Below are 17,987 nucleotides of genomic sequence, written 5' to 3'. Positions count from 1 at the left end.
ACATGAGTCGTAGCAAAATATCACAAGCAACAATAGTGATAGAACCACACTTTCTACCATTGTGTTGTAGCCTACATTCGCATGCCTTCGCCACTACATCACAACACCTACTCGCACACCATGTTTAACCTACAAATCAAAATTCAACCCAAAGAATAGGAAAAAAAGAAAGGGAAAAAGTGGCACCACCACCAGAAATCATCTTCACTGGGGATGGGTGGTGGGCATTGACACTACAATGGTAGTGCATTGTGGTTATGATCGGAGGGAAGGAAAGATGATACAGATAAGATACAATGACAACACCATAATAATATAAACCTTGGATCAATCAAATAGATTGAAATTATGATACACTTTAAATCATATGTAAAGATGGTTTACCTTAGCATTTGTCATCTATTATTTTCTTAGCATTTGTCATCTATTATTTGATTGACTTAAATATGTTTTTAATTTTTCAAGTTTAAGATAAATTTATTTTTTGTCTCTTAAATTTAAAAATTTATTATTTTTAGTCTTTGTAATTTTCAAAAAAATTATTTTAATCTCAAGTCCTCAATAATATATTTAAAAGTAACAAATTGAATAATTATACAATATCAACTAAGTTTAGCAGTAAATTTTATATGATAATATTTGACAAATTTTTTAATAAAAATTTGAATACAAAGACTAAATAATTTTTTTTTGAAATTAGTAATTAAAAAGATCAATTTTAAATTTAAAGAACTAAAAATAAATATACATTAAATTTAAAAGATTAAAAATATATTTAAATATATTTTATTTTATAAAAATAAACATATAGAAGTACACCGTGCCATTTTTCATTAATCAGCATGGATTAGCATAAACATCAAGATGATTCCTTTACCAACAACACTTTAGGGCATCATATCCATCTCCTAATCTCAAGTTAAGATCATGTTAAAATAAAAAATAAAAAACGTTTGTACTTTGTAGTTTTCCCCGTAATTTATTTATTTTGTGAAGCGTCCTCTCTCATTTGACGACGATTTCCGTATCCCGAACCAAAAGATGCCAACCTTCCCAACGCACATGGCACCTACCAGCGAGACACAAAACACTATAAAGCAGAACACGTCAGCGCCATCCTCATACTTATCATCATCATCATCGTCATAATACGACACCGTTTCCGAAGAAACAATGGCGACTCGCGCGTTGCTCCGAGCAATCAGGAAACGCGCCGTCTCGTTCCCCGCATTCCCCGGCGCCTCCATTCATCGACACGTAACGATTCGTCGTAAAACGAAAAACTATTTTCGATTCGTTTTCGGTGTGGTACAGTGTTCAACTCACTGTGCTGTGCTGTGGTTGCAGGGTAGCACGCTCGTTGTGGCGGAACACGAGGGTGGCGTTATCAAACCCCCTTCGCTCTCTGCGCTCGCGGCTGCCACGTGTCTTCCCGATCGCGACTCTTCCGTTTCGGTCCTCGTGGCCGGGTCGGGTCCTTCGCTCCATCAAGCTGCTTCACACGCTGCTTCGTGCCACTCTTCAATCTCCAATGTAAGTTAGCTCGATCCTACTTTTTTTCTGTTTAATTATTATGGAATTGGGATTTTTTTAGAGTAGATATTCGAATTTATCCTAAAATTAGGGCGTGTTTGGAATGGATTAATTATCGAGAACTGTTTATTTTTTTTTTTTTTGAAAGTTGTCTTAAAAAAATTACCTCTTCAATGTAAGCTAGTTAAAAGTTTAAAACGTTTCACGTAGGTAAATTAAGGAGCTAAACTGCAAGTGAAAGATTATGTTGGTGTGTATGGTGATGTTTAGATAAGCTTCTTCGTAAGCATATAAGAAAAGAAAATAAGAAGGAAGAATGAAATAATTTTTTTCTTAGGAGGTTTAGTTGAATAAACTTCTTCAGAAGTACTTCTAGGAGAGAAAAATAAGAAGAAAAATGAAATTAGTTTTTCTATAAGTTAAAGTCGAATTATGCATAAGTTAATTCGAAGAAACTCTTTTCTGTTAATTTTTTCAAAATCTTATTTTTAACTTATGCATAAGCCAGTTTTAGCTTATGGAGAAATTTATTTTGATTTTCCTTCTTATTTTTGTCTCCTAAAAGTGTTTCTAGAGAAGCTTATCTAAACAATCTCTATGTATAAACTAATTATAGAAGCTCTCTCATATTAGTTTCTTCAAAATATGTTTTTTAACTTATATATAAGCTAATTTTAGTTTATGGAAAAAGTTTTTAAAAATACTTATGGAGAAGTTTATCCAAATTGGTCTTATGTCTATGTAGTCTATTTTTTTATATTATTATTTTAATTATCATTTTTATTCTAATTTAATGTTAATGACTGTTGTCTTTGATTAGATATTATATTATTGCAAATACACTATAGATGAGTAGGGATTCATGTTTTGGTGCTTTGGACATTTATTTTGAGTTTGAAGTGATGAAAAGGGGAAAAGGAAATGGAGATTTTGTGATTGACAAAGAGTGTGGGTTGTGTGTGCGATGTGTTGGAAAGGAAGATTGAGTTTCAGGATTTTGATGGTTGGTGTGGGTGTGCTGCTCGTGGTGTAGGTGCTTGTGGCAGAATCGGATAAATTCAAGAACCCTCTGGCAGAGCCCTGGGCTAAATTAGTGCATTTGGTTCAGCAGAGCGGTGGTTACTCTCACATAATTGCTGCTGCAAATTCTTTTGGGAAAAATGTCATGCCACGCGCAGCTGCGCTTTTAGATGTTTCTCCAGTTACTGATGTTACTGGAATTTCTGATTCCAATACTTTTGTGAGGTACATTCTCGTGTTCTCTTTTTTAATTTAATGACTAGGAACCTGCTGCTTATTGCAAATTTCAATGGTGGTCACCTACTATTAAAACTGTGATGGAATGGTACTACTGCTAGCTTATGCTATACTTTTTGGTAACAGGAAATTGTTGTATTTACTGTGTAAATTTCTATATATTTGGTTTGCTGGTTAAACAAGATGCCCCATTGCGTATTGTTATCATGTGAGTTATTGACTATATAAGGTATTCTAATTAGGGAGCTGTGCTATTGCTAATATAGCCTTTCCTTGGCAATACTCAAGTTCATATTATTGATTTCATGGAAGATCTCCGCTTTTGGACTGTGTCTGGGAAGAAACTGTTTTATCATTTAGCCCAGTCAATGTATACAATCAAGCTAATGAATTTTTAAGGCTTTCAGAGTAATAAAGCTAAAAATGCCACTGATGCATCATATTGTTGTTCTTGTTACTGTCTTCTATTATGAATCATTGGAAAGATTATTTGCACAACAATATTAGAAATGTCAAGTCAAGAAGATTAAAATCAAATTTGTTTTTTGCTGCGCTGGCTATAACCAAGGTATGTTGGGCAATTTTAGTATGACAAGCTTTTCTTCAGCTCAATAGTCAATGCTGTTAATAGTTTTCTCATTCTTTCTTTTTACACGTTTATAAAAGCTTTTTGTAAACAAAGCAGTGAGTATTTAAAGATCTAATAGAAAGCTGAAATCCAGACTAAACAACTTATAAACTTTAAACCTGGATTATATTGGGACATTTTAACTCTGGGAAGGTATTTCTATCAGTCAGAGTATATTTTTCCATAGATATCGTTTGGACTGAAGTGAACTCTGGATAGGAAGACATAGAAATAGATATAAACTAATTGTAATCCTGACTCATAGGTGTGACTGAAGTGATACATGGGTGGTGGTTCATGCATATAGGGGAAGATTTTCCCATTCTAGTCTTAGGCTTACGAAAGGAGTAGAAAAAGTGAAATTCTAATGTACATTGATTGGCCAAAGAGAAAGTGATAATAACTGAAGGTTCCTGAACAAGTATTCTTATAGCTTCTCTATATGTTCTTTTGCTAAAGTTGACATCTATAACGATTATCTTATATTCAAGTTATTGATTATGATCCTGCTTCTATCTTAAATATGAATATGTGTTTGGTTCTTTGTCTAACTGAAAGTAAAATTTTGATTTCATATACAGGCCAATCTATGCTGGAAATGCACTTTGTACTGTTCGATATACTGGTGCCAATCCTTGCATATTAACAATTAGATCCACATCTTTTCCCGTTCCTCAGAATTCAGCCGACTCAAAATCTAATGAGGCTTCAATATCTCAGGTTGACCTTTCAACCTTTGATGAAGGTCTGTTTTTTTTTGTTTTTGTTTTTTTTTTCTCCTTTCTGTTGCATGAACATTTTAGTTTTTGGAAAATTGAAAAAGACAGAAATGCATTTTGTCCTTAATTATCTACCGACAATAGATCCTGCATGGATGCTTAAACAGCTATGTTTCAACAATATCACAGATAATTATCCTCAGTCATATACATCTATTTGATCAGTTACCTCCTGTTAGACTTGAATACTTAAACCTCTCATATGGAGAAAGAATCTTTAATTATTCTTATTTCTTTTCTTCTTTTTGTTTTGGGTAGGTTTGGACAAGTCTAGATATATATCTCAAACTTCCCAGGATGGTGAACGACCAGATCTTGGGAATGCACGCATTGTAATTACGGGTGGCCGAGCACTAAAGAGCGCTGAGAACTTTAAATTGATAGAAGATCTAGCCAAGAAACTTGGTGCTGCTGGTATTATTTGCTACATATATATGCCATTATGATACTTATTTTAATAGCTAGAGATTTGTTATCTCTGTTTGCGGGATTCACCACATGATAGGTCATTTGATCGATGGAAATTCTTATAATATCTAGTTCCTTGCCTTAACACATGATAGCTTGTTTGAATGTTATTAGTTTTTAAATTTTATTCTTTGCCATATGAATTAAGTAGAATCTGCTAACTTCATTCTCCTTTGCTTAGTTGGCGCCACTCGTGCTGCTGTTGATGCCGGATTTGTTCCTAATGATCTCCAGGTAACAACTTTACTTGCTTTCAAAATTAACCCCCCTACACACTGCCTCACACACATACAAAAGCAAAGTTGAATGAAGTCCTCATTCTAGATTCCTCTTTTTACATCCTTGTCTCCCTTTATTAACCTGCTAATTGTCATATTGCCTTGTGTAAATGGGAAAAATTGAAAGTTTTAAGACCATTGCAACTACTACAAGTCTGAAACGGCAAAACATCTCTTAGTGGAACAAAGAGGGATAGATTGTTAAAGTTCATATATTTATTTAATGCATTAAAAGTTGAACATATACTCTTTTTTTTTTCTTTCAAGCAGCCGGGCATTAATCATTTCATGTCATCTTTCATTCTTTTAGCAACTGTTTATAATTTAGAAAATTAAAATGGCACCCTGGTGAAATTGTATGCTCAGGATCCAAGGGCAGGTTGCATTCAGTGTTTGGGTCTGTAGTATGTTGGTTTATCTTGCATTTGCAAATGGTTTATTTTACAACTTGAACCTATGACCTTTGGTTTACATGGTGATAACATGAAGTGTCGCACCACCACCATGGCTCCCCTTCTTGACAAAATATTTGGAGATGCTATTTCAACCTAATGAATAAATTAGTAGAAGAAAAGATATGGTTTTCTGCTATCCTGACTTTGTTATTGAATGATCATGCAATGGCATATCATATGGAGTATTGGGATATGCATGTAATAGGCTTATTGAATTTCAGTAACCATTTCAAAATCTTATTGCCTAACGTAGTTGCCACATCAACATATTTCTATTGAATCATATTAATTCATTGCCTAATGTAGTTCTCGTGTCGATGTTTTCCTATTGGAAATATGATATGTAGGTAGGGCAAACTGGAAAGATAGTTGCTCCTGAACTCTATATGGCTTTTGGTGTATCTGGAGCTATTCAACATTTGGCAGGAATGAGGGATTCCAAGGTCATTGTTGCCGTGAACAATGATGCTGATGCTCCTATATTTCAGGTAATGAGCGTTTTAAACGGATCAAACTGCTCTCCATTTCAAAGTAATTGTTACTTTAGAAGTTTTACTTAGTTTCTAATTCGTTCACATTAAAAAGGCAAAAGCGGTGTGCAATGAGGCAGAGCATTAATGGAGTGAAAAACTAGTTTAATCAAACAAATATATTTGACTAAAATAATGACTTTCTTATTAATCTTTATGCAAAACCTTAATAGTGTGTTTGGATGGGGAATTTAAATGGAGTAATTCATTTATTTGAAGAATTTCAAATTCTTTGAGGTGAAATACTTTGTTTGGATGGAAAATTTATAAGGAATTTGAAATTCAAGCATTTGTGAAATTCCTTGAAATAGTAGAATTTCAAATTCTCCCAAAAAAGTAAGAATTTGAAATTCTTCATATTTTTTTTCTGCTTATTTCACTTATATATTTTATCTTATCTCTTATCTCTTCATATTTTTAATTGTTAAATATTCAAAAATATTTTTAAGATTATTAAATATTATATAATATTAATTTTTTAAAATGATTAAATATTTTAAAATTTGCTAATATTTATTTTTATAAAATTTAATTTAAAAATTCTCAACATATAAATATATTTTTAAAATCAATTTTACCATGGTAGAATCAAATTATCATATCCAACCTAATAATTTAAAATTTGATAAATTTGAATTAATTTATCCAAATATTTTAAGAATGATAGAAATTGAAATCAAAGTAATTCAAATACCAAGAATTTAAAATTCCTTAAATTTGTAAAATTCTTCGTCCAAACACATCATAAATGATAATTATTTTAAAATGGAGTATTTTAGTAAATGCACCTTTTCTACTTTATTGGCCACAAACCAGCCGTTTTGCCATATTTATGTGATGTGATAAATTTCAGGTTGCTGATTATGGACTTGTAGGAGATCTGTTTGAGGTGATACCAGAGTTACTAGAGAAGCTTCCTGAGAAAAAATAAAACGTGTAACATGCATCTGTATATACTATGCAGGTGCAATGTGTCATCCATCCTTGGAACCTCAAAATTGCATTTATTTACCTGAAATAAGGAATTAAAAAAAAAAATTTATAGTTGGCTCATTTTACATTACCACACTGCAAACAAATAATGTTAATACTAACAACTTGCATATTGGAATGGAAAATCAACATAGAGTGAGCAAGGCTTCGATCTTATACGGTGTCAAATTCAGGTTGGACAGCAACTATTGGTTGCCTTAATTAAGAATTGTTAATATTTATTAAATTAACAATTTGTGCTTGATCTTCAAATTTCAAGATATCGAGTTCGAGTCTAGTGTTTGTAAAGATAATTAATTTTAATATTATTTTTTATTATTTAAAAAGTTAAAAGTAAATTATTACTTAAAAAGTTAAAAGTAAAATTGGAAAAAAAAATGTGCTTATCAAATTATACTATTGATTTTATAATATGTTATAGATTATAAATGTAGTCAAATGATTCGATATAGTGCTTTTGAATAAGTGACCCAACCCTTCGTTATAGGCGACACAAATCTAGGAAGATTATTGATACTTACACCATGGAGCACTGTTTTCACATGACATAGGTAAGTAAATGCTTAATGATTTTATTCTTATTTGAATAACTTTTTAAAAATTATTTATAAAAAATTTAAAAAGTAAAATAATTGAGCGTTTCTTATAATTTAAAATCAATTTATGAACCTTACTTTTTAGCAAAATTACAAAATATTTGATTTTCTTTCAATTTCATTTTAAGAAAAATAATAAAATTTAATTTAATTTTATCCCTAACTCCCGATGTATCGATAATTTCCTTGTCGGCCTCATTGGACAAGGCTGTCTAGCTGTGCCCCTGACATAATGGTGTCATTGCATATGGTTCACACGAACATTTTGTTTTATTAAATGTCTGTACGAGCGATTAACTTAAGAGGTTACTGTCAAAATTAAATAGGCAAAATATCATCATTTATATTTCACGTAATATTTTCCTTGAACATAATAAGCAGATCGTGCTAAGACGGAAAGAAAAGGTCATACTTTGATACATTGTCAAAATTTAAAACTAATGTAACTTACGGAATGTACTTACACGAACTAGGTCGTCTTCCTAACTCAGATAAGTCATCTCTTCTGCTCGGCTTGTTTGAGAGTGTACGAGGTTGATTGACAAGATGGGATTCCTTCTCTTCGGTCTCTCCGTTTGAGCGTTTTGGATGTACCTGCAAAAAGGACTCCGACGATCAAGTTAGCCTAGCTTTTCCAGTTTTGCATATCATTATATTATTACCTGTGTGGAGTCGTCCGAATAACTGTGCAACTGCTATGTGGTTATCTTCTGAGGGTGGTTACTTGTCCTTGTTTTCGTTAACTTACCGAGGTATCTTAATGATGCCTTCTATGATATGTCAGCATTCTCTGACGTCATCTTGGCCTGCTTAAGAGGTCACCTCGGGGTGGATTAACTTGTAGGTATAGCCAAGGTTGGCTCTAGTTAGGTTGGTACAATGAACTCGGCTCAGGTCGGCTAGAGTCAGGTTGGTACACGGACCATGGATACTAGTATAAAGCGATCCTCACACTGTTGTTAGATATATTTATATAACAAGTTTCATAAATCTTTGGGATTTTCTAGCTTGAATTTGTAAAAAAAATTTCATAAAAATTCAAATATCTTAGCAGTTGGATAAATGATATTTAACTTAGTTTTATTATTTATAACATCTACTTTGAATTTATGATTTTCTATTTTATTTTTAGCCTCTCAAATTTAAAATTAATATTTTTAGACTTTGTAATTTTAAAAAATCCTTTTTAATTTCTTATATTTAATTTTAGGGAATCTGTCAAATATTATACCTACCTATTAATATCTTTGTTAGTGAAAACATTAAACTAAATTGATATTGTATAATTATCTCAATTTGTTACTTTCAAATGTGTTATTAATAATTTGAGAGTTTAAACAAAAATCATAGAGACTGAAAAAAAAAATTTTAAATTTAAAAAATCAAAAATAAATTTACTCTAAATTTGAGGAACTAAAAATTATTTAAGCCATATTAATATTATACAATCTATATTAATAAAATGATTTAAATATGTTTTTAGTTTCTCAAATTCAGGATAAAATTATTTTTAGTCTCTTAAACTAAAAATTGATCTTTTTAGTTCTATAATTTTAAAAAATCTTATTTAAATTTTGATATTAAAATTTTATTAAAAAATTTGTTAAATACTGTTCATAAAATTTATGTACAAATATCCCAGTTAGTTATCTTAATTTGTTATTTTTGTATATGTTATTGGTGATTTAATGAACTAAAATAAGATTTTTGTAAATTATAAAGATTAAAAATAATAATTTTAAATTTGAAAAACTAAAAATATACTTAAACCCAAAATTTTAAATATTATTTAACCTACAAGTTGTAGTGAAAATAATTTATTTAATAATTATAGTCCGACCCAGAACATAAGCGCATCTGGTGTAGTGGTATCATAGTACCCTCCCACGGTACTGACCGGGGTTCGATTCCCCGGATGCGCAATACCTTTTTATATAGATAACTTTTTTTAAACTATAAATAATAAAATATAACAAATAGTAATGTTATCAACAAGCGCATCTGGTGTAGTGGTATCATAGTACCCTCCCACGGTACTGACCAGGGTTCGATTCCCTGGATGCGCAACTTTTTTTTTGTAAGTATTTGCTATAGTTTAATTACAACATAAAATAATTTTATTTTCATTGTATTTTTTATATCTGTACTTTAGTTCATGAGCTATTTTCATTCTTCTATGTTGATTACCCACATTTAGCTTTCCTATTTTCTTAATTGTGCAAATTAAGTTCATCACCTTAAATTTCGTTCACTTATTACCAGATATATAGCAGACCAAAATCATACATAAACTTAAAATACAATAACTAAAATGACAATTAAACCCAAAAAAAGAGAGAGGAAGATACAGAAAACCAAGATATATTTTGTTGCCTCGTAGAATTAACAATTGGCAAGTAGAATAACTAGTGAGTCTAAGCATGGAAATGTCTTTGCTATTTGGTGGGTATACCACCGTTGTAGACCCGAAGGTTGAATTGATGAATGAAAGTTCAAGTTCCTACTCAAAAGAATTCGCATCAGTGTCTACCAATGTATATAGAAAGAGGGAGAGGGAGAGGGAGAGGAGACAAGAAATTCACTTAGTAAGTCTTTATATACAGAGAAAAGAGATCTCTTTATTTCAAAGACTAAGTTTATTTAAACTTACTTTACTTAATAACTCATATTTTATATTAAATTCGTCAAGTTTTAAAAAAATTTAAAATTATTTAATCCTTCATTCCATTAATTCAAATTGATAGATAATTATGAAAAAAAAATTATACGTTGATTTAAATTAATAAAACAGAATTTTAAATAATTTTTAATTTTATTAAGATTTTACAGATTTGATCTATGCATTAAAATTTTTTATTTCAACAGTTAGATCGTTAAAATTTGAAATAAAATATAAGTTATTGAGTAAAATAAGTTTAGATAAGTTTTCTCTTTAAATAAGTGAATCTTTTTTCATGTATATATATAGAAAGAGAATGGGAGAGGGTTCAAATGACATTTGTATAACTTTTACTAACTATTACATTGTTTAATAATTTTATATTAAATATAAATTTTACAAATCTAACTATTAAATTATAATTTCACATCACCTTGTATGTTTATGCCAAATTTTATTAAAATTAAACAATAATTAAAAATAATCAAAATGATCATATTTTTATATATTTTAAAATAAATATATTATATCAATTTTAACCTATAAGAATGAGATATTGAATTATCTTCTATTGATATAAAATTTTGCATATATAATTTTAGAATAAGAAATTTTCAATCTAAAAATAAATTTTGAAAAGTTTCCATATAATATAAGATTATTGAATAATGTAATAATTTACAAAAATTGCACCGATATCCTTTATGGTTTAAATTCTGTCCGTATCCATGTATAAGGAAACCAAAACAGTGAAGAGGTCTATTATGTGGATGGAACAGGCAGAGATGAATCACTGCGAAATGTTGCCATCACAAGACGGAAGCAGAATAAAAGTAACAACAATTAAACACAAGACAACAACAGATTCAATATTAGTGTCACTTTCCAAATCCAATCAATAAATTTTTGCACACCACAAATTTAAACTTCTGTCTGCATCTCCTAATCATAGAGTAAATAGTAAGGAAGGACAAAGTACATATGGGAAAAAATGTAAAAAAAAAAAGAGAAGAAAACAACATCATCCTAAATCATAACACAATATGTACATATAGCCTAGCAAACAACAATGTGACAAGAATATGATAACAGCAAGCAGAACAAATTAATGAGACTAATGAATGAATCAAGATCATATATCATCCGGAAGGTGAAAACTCTGTGATCCAAAGATCTGGTGAGAGCTGCCTTGAACAAAGACAGCCAAACCACATTTGCTGCTGTTGAATCCTCCCCACAAGGAAAAGTTAACCGTTCCTGATACTGTTTTCTTGGCAGAGATGTCCTTGACAGTGCAGAGCTTTTCGAGCTTTCTAACGACATAGTCGTTGGATAGAACACGCCCTTTGTTCTCCCCTCTTGGACAGTCAGTGACCAAGCCACTTTCGTACAATGCTACCATCACATTTGCGCCATTGCTGTCCACCTTGGTCCTCAATGCTCCTGTTAGGGACACTTGCAATGAATCTAGTGAAGGCTTGGTGAAAGTTGCCTGATAGAAAGACAGTTTTTGCTTTGTTAACAGTACTACAAGTCATTGAAAAGAAAAGAAAACAGGTAGACAAACTTCTTGCATACATACACACGCATATAGTTTTTCATAAATATGAGTTTTACATGATTGGTTGGCATGTCTGTCATCACTCAATGCTATGCTTAGAGACATGCAAATGTATGCATCTTAAAAGTTGGAATTTTCACATTCTTGTTGGTAAGTGGTTTTAAATTGTGTGTGAAAGTGAAATAGTTAGTTATGCGGTTGGTTTCAAAGGATGCTTTGATCCAACTCCTATTAGAATAATGAAGGTGATGAAAATTTGAAAAGAACACAATAACTTCCTTAACCCATAAAAAAGCAGCTTAATTTGCATTAGGTGAGCAAGAGACCTCCAACGTGGTGTTGGGTGGGATGATGGCATTGTGATTGAAAATCACGCTTCAACTTCTGTTTTGGATCTATCTTAAAGTGTTCTAGCTTACTTTTCGTCAGAAGCACTGTCGTGGCATTCAAGCTATATACATTTATTATTTTCTTTGGGAATGTGTTATGGTTTTTAATCATATCACTTTTAAAAAAAAAAATAAAATGTAAAATTCAGATCTCATTATTACAAAAACTTTGGCACCTAAGAGCACACATACTTAGTCTCCGTTTGTTTTAGATTCACTAGAATTGATTTTTGGAAGAAATGAGGTTGAGAAACTAAGAAAGAAAAATATAGAGTATATCAATTTTATGTTCCTTCCTTTCTTTTGTTTTTGGCCAAACTAATATTCCCCAAATCTAGCTTTCTATGCTAACTTGTACCTTTAAAAATTGTCTCATCAAAACAAAAAGTAGATACATGTATAAAGCATAGACATGCATATTAGCAAAACAGTTTATTCTCACTGAGCATATATAACAGATTCTCCCTTCATTAACTTCAAAAAATAAAAATAAAAATTCCATTATAACCAACATCTTTAAGTTCAGTGCAAACCTTTCAATGTAATAAAGGACAAAACTTAAGCTGATATTAACCAGCTAAATTCATTTTACCATATTTTTTTTTAATACTTAGATTTGATGATTTTGTAGTTATATAGAGAAAATGAAGGAAAGAATGAGAGGAAAGTGGAAGGAAATGGAAACCTGGAAGGTGGGAGCAGGGAATCTAGGAGCGTTGGTGATGGCCTGAAGGAGGGCATTCTCGTCATTTCCGACGCAGTGGGCCTTGCCCTGGACAACGACCTGGGGCGTGAACATGGTGTCAAGCCCAAGGGCCTCGACGTAGGCCTTCTGCCTCACGGTCCACTGGCTCGACCCAAACGGGTCCTTCCAGCCCACGTAGTCCCAGTAGTCCACGTGGAACACCACCACCACCACCGCCACTTCCAGCCCGAAGTCCCCCCGCCCCAGCCGCGACACCACCAGCTCCGCCGCCGGCGACGTCGCGCACCCCTGCGACGAGAACATCTCCACCAGCACGGCGCCCGCGCCGCCCCTCGACTCCTCCGCCGCCGGGTCCGCCGTCACGCGACGCTCCGCCGCGTCGCCCCCGCCTCCCCCGCCGCCGCGGCCGCCCTTGCTGATGAAGCAGGACCAGAGACGCGGCGCCATCGCCTCGATATATCCAACGGCGGTGGCAGTGAGAATGGATTCGGGTATGTGCTAAGGAGAAAAATGTTTGCGTAGAGAGATAGAGAGAGAGAGAGAGAAAGAAAGAGAGAGAGAGAGAGAGAGAGAAAGTGGTGTTATCAAGGGAAGAAAAATGGAGATGGAAGGTGGAGAAAGAAAGGTGGCGAAGGACACGGGTACGAGGAGCTAGCTACTACGTGTTTTCAATATATCCAATGTTTCTATGAGAAAATATATATATTTGTTTTTCTTATTAATTTATAGATTGTTTATTTTATGTGTCTTGGTTATGAAAAGAGTAGAGAGTAGAGAAGGGTTGATGAGTAGATTTTGTGGTAACACGAGTCGGTTACGTTGTTGACACGGTTGTTGTGTTGTGTCGGTGGCATGCATGATGCAGGTTGGGTTGTCAGTGTTACATTTGGGTGGTATCCTGTATTAATAAAATAGGGTGGTAACAGATGTCACAGATCACCTACTTAACGAATCCAACACAAGATGGTTGGGTGGAGGAAAGATAGATGTGGCATGTTTTGTAAGGAATCTGTGATTGGAAGTATAAAATTAGAAGCTACACAAACTTGGTGGACTGGAATTACTGTCATATTACTCTCACCATCCAAAGCTCTAGTCTACGTGAACCAGGCCAAAAAGAAAATTACAGGACCAAAGATCACTTAATCCGTCCCGGTCTCCGGTTTAAACTTGGTTAAACCGAATATTTTCTGTCAAAATTGAGACGAGTTTGGATGTTACTTACATATACAGGTTTATTTGTCATCTTTATTCTATATATTAATGAGTTTATTTTATGGGTTATAATTTTTCATTTTTATTTTTTAGTAAAAAATCTTTAAATTAAGATAAACTCATTTCAAAATATAAATAATATTTTAACTAACATTAATGTATAAGAAAATTAATATTTTAACCAAAAATTAAGATAACATTTTCTATAAAATTAAGATATAAAAAATATCAACTAACAAGAATAATTTATAATCTATGACAAACACTTAATCTTTGCTAGTCTTTGAGAATATCAAAAGTTTTATTATATTTTATTACACATTCAAGCAAATTAATCTTAGTGTATCACATACATGAATATAATACAAGATATGATAATTTATCGAGTTACATTTTAAGTACATTGTGGAGAAAATAAAAATACTAGAAGGAGGGAATTGAATAGTGTCTATTGAAAAGTTGCACATTTTCAAACAATGAAGTAGTAATATAACCACAAGAACACTTACAAAGAGTCAACAGACTAAGCACAAGGAAAATTATATTGGTTTGTCTCTATCTCAAGGTTATGTCCAATTCTCAATCCAAGTAGATTGAATTCTACTATCTTTATCAAAGATATAATTATTCTTTTCCCAAGTCACTTCTGGCTCAACCTTAAAAGTGTTCATTGACTTGTCTTTTCAAGTAACTATCTAAGTATTCTTTGTAACCAAGTCTCTCCAGGCTTAAACAACCAATGATTTTTTTTTTATAAACAAGCCTGTAACAGCCCAAGAACCCGCATGTAGATATTGTCCGCTTTGGCCGCAACCCTCACGGATTTGTTTCTGGCAATGGCACGCATGCCACCCCAAAACGCGTCTACACAAGGAAGGTATCCTATCCACACCCATATATATGGCATGCTTCGTTCTCCTTCCTAACCGATGTGGGACTATATCCACCCCCCCTCAAGGGAGTCCAGCGCCCTCGCTGGCACACCGGCCCGGGAACCGGCTCTGATACCAAATGTAACAGCCCAAGAACCCGCATGTAGATATTGTCCGCTTTGGCCGCAGCCCTCACGGATTTGTTTCTGGCAATGGCACGCATGCCACCCCAAAACGCGTCTACACAAGGAAGGTATCCACACCCATATATATGGCATGCTTCGTTCTCCTTCCTAACCGATGTGGGACTATATCCACCCCCCCTCAAGGGAGTCCAGCGCCCTCGCTGGCACACCGGCCCGGGAACCGGCTCTGATACCAATGTAACAGCCCAAGAACCCGCATGTAGATATTGTCCGCTTTGGCCGCAGCCCTCACGGTTTTGCTTCTGGCAATGGCACGCATGCCACCCCAAAACGCGTCTACACAAGGAAGGTATCCACACCCATATATATGGCATGCTTCGTTCTCCTTCCTAACCGATGGGTTCTTGGGCTGTTACATTGGTATCAGAGCCGGTTCCCGGGCCGGTGTGCCAGCGAGGGCGCTGGACTCCCTTGAGGGGGGGTGGATATAGTCCCACATCGGTTAGGAAAGAGAACGAAGCATGCCATATATATGGGTGTGGATACCTTCCTTGTGTAGACGCGTTTTGGGGGTGGCATGCGTGCCATTGCCAGAAACAAATCCGTGAGGGCTGCGGCCAAAGCGGACAATATCTACATGCGGGTTCTTGGGCTGTTACATTGGTATCAGAGCCGGTTCCCGGGCCGGTGTGCCAGCGAGGGCGCTGGACTCCCTTGAGGGGGGTGGATATAGTCCCACATCGGTTAGGAAGGAGAACGAAGCATGCCATATATATGGGTGTGGATACCTTCCTTGTGTAGACGCGTTTTGGGGTGGCATGCGTGCCATTGCCAGAAACAAAACCGTGAGGGCTGCGGCCAAAGCGGACAATATCTACATGCGGGTTCTTGGGCCGTTACATTGGTATCAGAGCCGGTTCCCGGGCCGGTGTGCCAGCGAGGGCGCTGGACTCCCTTGAGGGGGGGTGGATTATAGTCCCACATCGGTTAGGAAGGAGAACGAAGCATGCCATATATATGGGTGTGGATACCTTCCTTGTGTAGACGCGTTTTGGGGTGGCATGCGTGCCATTGCCAGAAACAAATCCGTGAGGGCTGCGGCCAAAGCGGACAATATCTACATGCGGGTTCTTGGGCTGTTACATTGGTATCAGAGCCGGTTCCCGGGCCGGTGTGCCAGCGAGGGCGCTGGACTCCCTTGAGGGGGGGTGGATATAGTCCCACATCGGTTAGGAAGGAGAACGAAGCATGCCATATATATGGGTGTGGATACCTTCCTTGTGTAGACGCGTTTTGGGGTGGCATGCGTGCCATTGCCAGAAACAAATCCGTGAGGGCTGCGGCCAAAGCGGACAATATCTACATGCGGGTTCTTGGGCTGTTACATTTGGTATCAGAGCCGGTTCCCGGGCCGGTGTGCCAGCGAGGGCGCTGGACTCCCTTGAGGGGGGGTGGATATAGTCCCACATCGGTTAGGAAGGAGAACGAAGCATGCCATATATATGGGTGTGGATACCTTCCTTGTGTAGACGCGTTTTGGGGTGGCATGCGTGCCATTGCCAGAAACAAATCCGTGAGGGCTGCGGCCAAAGCGGACAATATCTACATGCGGGTTCTTGGGCTGTTACAAAGCCTCCCAGACTCAAACCCAATAACAAAAAATTATATTTAGGTAACATTTTACAAATATAGCTTCATCTTACGAACAAGTTGTGATACAACCAATTAAACATAAAAAATCTTTACAAAAAGACTGAATGAATAATAATAATTTGTACAAAGTGTTCTCTCTTTCTTTATGAGCGTCAAGCTTCTTATATAGTAGCCTTTATGGAGACAACTGTTGCAACACTTTTAGCATTCCTCATAAGCTTGTTTTGTTTGTCTTCATCTCGAGTTCCTTGAGGAGAGAAGTATTCGTTGATGCATTGAATGCATTTCATTGAAAAGCCGCTTCTTATATAATCAAGGAGGCTACTTATCATTTTTTAAGTACCAAACAAATGAAACAAAAAGTGTATCAACGTTATGAGTTATGAAACAACTTCAACTAACCTTTTTCGTGATTATAGGGATTCGATTGTCTTTATTCCTTTTTAATATATTGTGAATTCCAAGGAAGCTTTTAAGGTTTGATCTATTAAAGAATAATTTAGACACATAACTTCGTTGTTAGATATCATAAATGATATAGAATAAATGCTAGTCTAATAGATAGTATGTTTCATCTGGTTGAACCACATCTTACTACAAGTAGCGCCTTATACTTCGTCTGACAACGTTTCTTATAAAAACATTTTCTCTTAAAAAAACCTTTCATTTGTTATCATTAAAACATGAAAGCTTAAGAAATTCAAGATTGTCTTTTGACTTAACATACATATAAATGGTTCAATTAGTAAACTCAAATTGTGATATATATTACCAAGTTACCAAGCTCCTTTTAGTCCTAGTCTTAGCCCTTTTTATTTGGGATTTTGCTTAGGGGCTTTAAGCCCCTTTGTTAAGTTAGACAAAAATAAATGGAGTTTTTATGGAAGGTGGGGTGGGCTAGTTTCAGGGTCATGATCCAAATTGAAATCTCTAATTATATTTTTCATGATCAAGAGCCTATTTCGAGAACTTCTCTATTAAAAATAAAGAATATTTTTTAGTAAACTTAAAAAATACTTCTAAACTTATATTCAAATAGACTTTAAATGTACAACTTTTTGTAGACTCAATTCACTTTTTAAATGGGTCGAACAAGTTTAGTTTGCAAAATAAATTATTTTTATAAGTTTGTATCTAGTTTGCTAAAATTTGTGGATAAACAGATCAGCCCGCAAATTTAAATAATATTATTTTTTGTATTGAAAATTTTAAATTAAGGAAATATATAACCATGTACAATGTTAGGGCCAATTACTATTGTCTTGGAAG

The 17,987-nt window shown here is 34.5% G+C and overlaps 2 protein-coding genes and 2 non-coding genes across 4 annotated transcripts; 3 read left to right on the top strand and 1 right to left on the bottom strand.

Annotated features, from left to right (window-relative positions):
- Positions 1 to 1,004: 1,004 nt before the first annotated feature.
- On the top strand, positions 1,005 to 7,075 carry ETFALPHA (electron transfer flavoprotein alpha). The gene is made up of 8 exons (XM_083061857.1): positions 1,005 to 1,257; positions 1,348 to 1,533; positions 2,567 to 2,778; positions 4,000 to 4,163; positions 4,456 to 4,611; positions 4,847 to 4,899; positions 5,746 to 5,886; positions 6,782 to 7,075. Exons 1-8 carry the CDS (start codon positions 1,174 to 1,176, stop codon positions 6,857 to 6,859), a joined length of 1,074 nt encoding a protein of 357 aa, XP_082917983.1. The 5' UTR covers positions 1,005 to 1,173; the 3' UTR covers positions 6,860 to 7,075.
- A 2,293-nt stretch (positions 7,076 to 9,368) lies between these two features.
- On the top strand, positions 9,369 to 9,439 carry TRNAG-CCC (transfer RNA glycine (anticodon CCC)). The gene has a single exon. It is a non-coding gene; the product is annotated as a tRNA-Gly (tRNA).
- Positions 9,440 to 9,512: 73 nt separating this feature from the next.
- On the top strand, positions 9,513 to 9,583 carry TRNAG-CCC (transfer RNA glycine (anticodon CCC)). Its single transcript has one exon. It is a non-coding gene; the product is annotated as a tRNA-Gly (tRNA).
- A 1,436-nt stretch (positions 9,584 to 11,019) lies between these two features.
- On the bottom strand, positions 11,020 to 13,539 carry LOC109808515 (uncharacterized). The gene is made up of 2 exons (XM_020371551.3): positions 12,812 to 13,539; positions 11,020 to 11,668 (listed from the first exon to the last, which is right to left on the bottom strand). Exons 1-2 carry the CDS (start codon positions 13,277 to 13,279, stop codon positions 11,309 to 11,311), a joined length of 828 nt encoding a protein of 275 aa, XP_020227140.1. The 5' UTR covers positions 13,280 to 13,539; the 3' UTR covers positions 11,020 to 11,308.
- Positions 13,540 to 17,987: the final 4,448 nt, after the last annotated feature.

Source organism: Cajanus cajan, chromosome 8, assembly GCF_000230855.2.
Source record: "Cajanus cajan strain Asha chromosome 8, NIPB_CcT2T_4, whole genome shotgun sequence".
Taxonomy (NCBI): domain Eukaryota; kingdom Viridiplantae; phylum Streptophyta; class Magnoliopsida; order Fabales; family Fabaceae; genus Cajanus; species Cajanus cajan.
This window is presented reverse-complemented; position numbering and strand designations above follow the sequence as displayed.

Bases quoted from the DNA above. Each gene is read 5' to 3' on its own strand.
- ETFALPHA (XM_083061857.1), top strand. From the start codon at position 1,174: ATGGCGACTCGCGCGTTGCTCCGAGCAATCAGGAAACGCGCCGTCTCG. The intron at 1,258-1,347 runs GTAACGATTCGT...CTGTGGTTGCAG, and splicing joins GCGCCTCCATTCATCGACAC to GGTAGCACGCTCGTTGTGGC. The intron at 1,534-2,566 runs GTAAGTTAGCTC...CTCGTGGTGTAG, and splicing joins GCCACTCTTCAATCTCCAAT to GTGCTTGTGGCAGAATCGGA.
- LOC109808515 (XM_020371551.3), bottom strand. From the start codon at position 13,279: ATGGCGCCGCGTCTCTGGTCCTGCTTCATCAGCAAGGGCGGCCGCGGC. The intron at 11,669-12,811 runs GTTTCCATTTCC...TCTTTCTATCAG, and splicing joins TCCCTGCTCCCACCTTCCAG to GCAACTTTCACCAAGCCTTC.